This window comes from Populus euphratica, unplaced genomic scaffold (genome assembly GCF_000495115.2).
Source record: "Populus euphratica unplaced genomic scaffold, PopEup_1.0 scaffold87.1, whole genome shotgun sequence".
NCBI lineage: Eukaryota > Viridiplantae > Streptophyta > Magnoliopsida > Malpighiales > Salicaceae > Populus > Populus euphratica.
Window position 1 is genome coordinate 672,855 of NW_011499900.1, and position 6,306 is coordinate 679,160.

At 33.7% G+C, this 6,306-nt stretch overlaps 1 protein-coding gene across 1 annotated transcript; it reads right to left on the reverse strand.

The window, feature by feature from the left end:
* Positions 1–3,057: 3,057 nt before the first annotated feature.
* LOC105132660 (heat shock 70 kDa protein-like) lies at positions 3,058–5,456 on the reverse strand. Its single transcript, XM_011036267.1, has one exon. It carries the CDS (start codon positions 5,207–5,209, stop codon positions 3,242–3,244), a length of 1,968 nt encoding a protein of 655 aa, XP_011034569.1. The 5' UTR covers positions 5,210–5,456; the 3' UTR covers positions 3,058–3,241.
* Between the last annotated feature and the right edge of the window lie 850 nt (positions 5,457–6,306).

Here is a 6,306-nt window from a genome sequence, read left to right on the forward strand (position 1 = left end):
TGGGCCTAAATGCGAGTACTTGGGTGTGTACTTGTAATACGAACATTGCCTAAATGTTTTTTCCGGCCATTAAACTTAGACAAAATAAACAAATAGGAAATGCGAGTACTTGGGTGTGTACTTGTAATACGAACATTGCCTAAATGTTTTTTCCGGCCATTAAACTTTTTATATGTGCAATTTCATCCACTCAAGCTATGCTAGCATGGTCTTATATGCCGAAATTTCTTTCAATTTGCATGCTCTTTTAGTCATACTAGAAGTGTTTGTTTTTCTTTAAAATAGTTTTTTAAAAATTATTTTAAAATTTTTTTTATATTTATTTATTATTAAAAAAATTGGTCAATAAAAATATTTTTTAATAAAAAAATATCTTGATTTTCAGAAAAATATTTTCATTTTATTTTAGATAGAAAATACTTTTTAAAAATTATAAAAAATTTAGAAATATCATATTATTTCCTAATTATATCAAATTTGATTCTCAAACTTTTGATTGATATATATTTTGTTTGATTTTTTTTTATTTTCATCCCTTAAAATTTAATTTAATTTAATTTTTATATTAACTTTGATCCTTATTTTTATAATTGTTATTGACTTTTATCTTATTTTTTTAATTAAAATTTTTTATCTATCAAATTTGGTCCTTATTATTTTAATTGTTACTTATTTTATTTGAAATAATTTATGAAATTATAATTATAATTATTTTAATTTCATCATCTTTTAATTTTTTTAATTGTTAGATTTGATCTCTATTAATTTAATTATTATTTATTTTATTTCAAATAATTTAAAAAATTAATTTTTTAATTTTATTCTCATTTAATCTTTTAATTTGTAAGATTTATTCTTCATTATTTTAATAAACTTGAAAAAAATAAAACATTAATAAACTATTTTTCAACTTATTTTCTACAACATAAATAAACACTCCAAAGTGTTCTCCAATTTATTTTCTATGACATTAGCAAATATAAAAAAATAATTTATTTTCTAAGAATTTACTTTTCAAGAAAATCACTTTTTTTAAAAAAATTACTTTTTAGCATACAAATGAGACCTAAGACTGCATTTGTTTTCCGTTAGCTTTCACGTTAGCGGTGGAACAAACACAATAGCATGTTTTGTATAATATAAAATTGAGTTTTATGTCGTAGAATCCATTAAAAAATTAAGTTTAAAAGGTAGGTTTTGTGTAATAATTTTTACATGTTTTTTTAGGCGAGTTTCATAAATATTTCTTATCAATCTTTTTTTACTGTTTGTAAATAAATCAAAATACTTTTTATATATTTTTTGCTATATATAAACTTTAACTATAGTTTTTATGAAATATATATTTAAATCCAACTAATTACTGCTAAAATTACTTTTTTTTTAATTAAATTTTTTTTTCACATAATATTTATAAAAACTATTTAAAAAATAAACACGTTTTAAATGAATAGAGAAGAGCTCTCTCTCTCTAGTTTTGCATCTATCGGTGGCTTTTTATTTCTTCTTTATTCCCCCCCAAGAATCCCAAATCCAGCAGTCTTTTTGTAAGATCTGATATATATTCTTTTTTATACATTTATTCAATTTATTTAGCGCTTGTTTAGTTAAATTTTACTTAGATTAAACAAGGGCCCATGCAAAGCAGGATGGTGAGGTGAGGTGAGGTGGGGATGCTCATCAAGTGGTAGCGTTAGATCCCTGGAATGGAATAGCACCGCATTTTTTCGGTGCTCTTCATTAATTTTATAAAGAATCTCAGTTTTATTCTTATTTTTACCACCTAATTCTCCTCATTATCATAATTATTCTCATAAGAAAATCACAATAAAATACCACGCAAGATTGAAAAATCATAAATTATTTAATGTAAATTAAATATATTTTTTAAAATATTCTTATCGTGCTACCATCTTCATTGATTATTCCATGCCTGTAAAGTATAATAATAGGGTTTGATCAGATACCATTTAGCTACTCCAAATACCGATAAGCACAGCCTAATAGAGCGTTCCCGAACACTAATAACATCCCCTGACAGAGCTTGATGAATAAAGAAGCAGGGGAATTGGATGCCCACTTTTTCTTTACTTTCGACTGAGAAAGTTACTTTCATTCATGAGCAATCTTCATTTTACTTTAGAAAATTACTTTTTCTCTCAAAAGAATTATTCATATATATATATTCAGAACATTTTGCATCAATTTTGGAACACTGCTGATAGAACACCTTTATGATAGAATCCTTCTGTGCACCGAAACTCCACCTGTATCATCAGCCCTTAATTTCATCAGACAATACCCTGAAAAGCATCAAACAAGCTGTATGTTTTATGTTCACACAACGTTAAAACCAGGAGAACTATGCATGGAATTAATCAGTGAAGAAAAAAACCAACAGAGAATAACGAAAGCATAGCTCCAAGCTAGAATATTAGAAGGCGCAAAATGACAGAGACTGAAGTTCAAGCCTCATCATTCAATCTTATAATTGACCAGCACCACCTCCAAACTAGCCTTTGCCACCAGCAGCTTGCTTTGAAATGATTGGATTCCACATACCCTCCATCTCGTTGATTTTGTCATTTATTTGATCAAAGCAGGTTGCCATAGTTTACAGGTTGAAATCAAGAATTTGGATGCTTTGCTGTATTTTTTGTATGATTGAAATGATTTTCAGGATGCCATATCCATATAAACATGTATGTATGTAGGTATGAAGGGCGTCTTGATCCAATCAAAGAAGGAGCAGCATTAGAAAGTTTATCACGACTGGGTTCAACCATTAGGCAGCTTGGACAATTTTGGTTCAAATATTGGATAGTTTAGAGCTCGGACGACACAGAATTGGATTCCTCTCTCTCAGGCTTTAAGAGTTTCAAGTCAGACCCGATTCCTGACAGAATTCCCAAGCAGCTGTTGATATATAAAGATTTGATACTTGCATTTTTACAAGTGTTTTGGTATAATCTCTTAGTAGTTGACAGAAGGCCAATCTTTCTGCTGCTGGGAGCCAACTATAAGAGATTAATGAAAAAGAAAATGAAAAGAAGTGGGAATGGATAATTAAACAACTCCTGGCATTTCATCAAACATCTAAATACACATCATTGATTCCACTGCATGATTTTTCACAACATTAATACTTAAGCATGCCTAATTCGAATCACTCGAGCACATTCAAGGACAGAGTTACAGGAGCTGATAAAAATATAACATTTAAAATGAGTATTTTCAAGCCCTAATCAACCTCCTCAATCTTAGGCCCGGCTCCAGAACCACCAGAGCTAGCCTTGCTGTATCCACCTCCTGGCATCTGGGCACCACCACCCATTGGCACATCACCGCCAGCTCCTTGATACATCTTTGAAATGATTGGATTGCATAAGCCCTCCAACTCCTTCAACTTGTCCTCAAATTCATCTACTTCTGCCAATTGGTTCCTGTCTAGCCAGTTAATTGTCTCCTCAATCTCCTTCTCAATCTTCTGCCTGTCGGCCGGGTCCAACTTACCACCAACCTTGTCATCTCTCATTGTATTCCTCATATTGTAAGCGTAGTTCTCCAGGGCATTCTTGGCCTCCACCTTCTTCTTCACTTTCTCATCCTCTGCTTTGTATCTCTCTGCCTCTTGCACCATTCTCTCAATATCATCCTTGCCCAGTCTTCCCTTGTCATTGGTGATGGTAATCTTATTCTTCACTCCTGAAGCCTTATCTTCTGCAGAAACATTCAAGATGCCATTTGCATCGATGTCGAAGCATACATTGATCTGCGGAACCCCTCTAGGCGCTGGAGGGATTCCTTTAAGCTCAAATGTGCCAAGAAGATTGTTGTCCTTGGTTTGAGCCCTTTCACCTTCATACACTTGAATTAGCACACTGGTTTGGTTATCAGAGTAAGTACTGAAGACTTGCTCTTTCTTGGTGGGAATTGTTGTGTTTCTTGGAATCAAGACTGTCATCACACCACCAGCAGTCTCAATGCCAACGCTAAGAGGAGTGACATCAAGGAGAAGTAAATCTTGAACCTTCTCATTCCCTTCTCCACTCAATATTGCAGCTTGGACGGCAGCTCCATAAGCTACAGCCTCGTCAGGGTTTATGCTCTTGCAGAGTTCCTTACCATTGAAGAAATCTTGCAGAAGTTGTTGCACTTTGGGAATCCTTGTTGATCCCCCAACAAGAACAATTTCATGAACGTGGCTCTTATCAATCTTTGCATCACGGAGACACTTCTCCACAGGTTCCATGCATCTTCTAAATAAATCCATGTTCATTTCTTCGAATCTTGCTCTTGTGATTGTAGAATAGAAATCAATACCTTCATAGAGAGAATCAATCTCAATAGTTGTCTGAGTGGTCGAAGACAAAGTCCTCTTTGCCCTCTCACAGGCAGTCCTCAACCTTCTCAGAGCTCTGGCATTGGCACTAATATCCTTCTTGTGCTTCCTCCTGAACTCTGCAACAAAATGATTAACAAGCCTATTATCAAAATCCTCACCTCCAAGATGAGTATCACCAGCAGTAGCTTTCACTTCAAAAATCCCCTCCTCAATTGTCAACAAAGAAACATCAAAAGTTCCACCACCAAGATCGAAAATAAGCACATTATGCTCGCCACTCTTCGACGCCTTCTTATCCAAACCATAAGCAATGGCAGCAGCAGTTGGCTCATTAATAATCCTCAAAACATTCAGACCTGCAATAGCTCCAGCATCCTTTGTAGCCTGCCTTTGTGAGTCATTGAAATAAGCAGGCACAGTAACCACAGCATTATTCACAGCATGACCAAGATAAGCCTCAGCAATCTCCTTCATCTTGGTTAACACCATTGAAGAGATTTCTTCGGCTGAAAACCTCTTCTCTTCACCTTTATACTGCACCACAATCATAGGCTTGTCAGCAGGGCCTGGAACCACCTTGAAAGGCCAGTGCTTCATGTCACTCTGAACTGAAGGGTCAGAGAAACGCCTGCCAATAAGTCTTTTCGCATCAAAAACAGTGTTTTGAGGGTTCATCGCAACCTGGTTCTTAGCTGCATCACCGATCAAACGTTCAGTGTCAGTGAAGGCAACATAAGAGGGAGTGGTTCTGTTGCCTTGATCATTTGCTATGATCTCTACACGATCATTCTGCCACACGCCTACACAACTGTAGGTCGTGCCAAGATCAATCCCAATGGCCTTTCCTTCAGTTTTTGATGCCATTATGGATGTTTTTAGCAAGAAGGTGTTAAAAAAGGGAACTAGCCAAGTACAAAACGAGAGCAAAGAAATTTGGCTGGTTTCGAGAGTGCGGGTGCGTGTTTTGGGCTGACCTTGTTACCTTTCGAGTTATGTTTGTTTCTGTCTGAAGTGAAGTTGGAGGCTTGCTGTCGATATATATGGGGGTGTGCGCAATGTATAGGAAAGTTTGAGAGAGCAAAAGAGATCGGTAGAAGATGCCAGGGGGAGCGAAATGGAGAGAGCTCCAGGAAAAAACAGAGGGAACACCAGAGGGTTCTGGAGGGTGCTCGTGAGCTGAAATGGGCTGGCACAGTCATGGTGGCTGGGTTTTGATCAGGTTAAACTGTAACTCTCGGCCTTTGCTTACTGTCACCGACCCAATCTGCTCCTCAACACAGTCCATGAAACTTTTCAAAATTAATTACTTGGGTTTGAGATGGTTTAAGACTAATCGGGCATGGAGGCTAGGGCCATGCGCCTTGCCCTTTGATGTCTTTTTCTTGTCGCCCGCTTCTAACTTTTTTCTTTTAAAAACATAGATGGTAGGTTTAGGACAAAGTCGATTGATATTATTATTAAATAAAAAAATATAATTATTTTAAATTTTATTTTTCATTAAGATAATTTTTTTATTGAAATATCTTTTATTTATCTTAACAAACACAATATTTTAAATTGTAATTATTGGTTATCTTAAAAAAATATTTCATCATTGTTAATTTTTTTTAAATAAAATAGTATTTTCATATTTTTATATATTATTAAAAGCTAAGAAAATCATAAGGATAAATAAAATATGTTCAAAATAGAAACTAAAAAAATGAATTTTAATGAATGATTTGTTATCAATATTATTATTTTCATATCAAATACAGAATAATTAAAAGAAAAGTTATTAATATTAAAATAAAAAAATTATAATAATATTTAAGAATCATTACAAAATAAAAAAAATAAGTGAATCTATTCATTTTTTTAGTGGAAAAATAAAAATCCAAAGAAAAAACAATACAACAAACAGCAAGGCATGTGCATGCCTAACATATATATATATATATATATATATATATATATTGTTG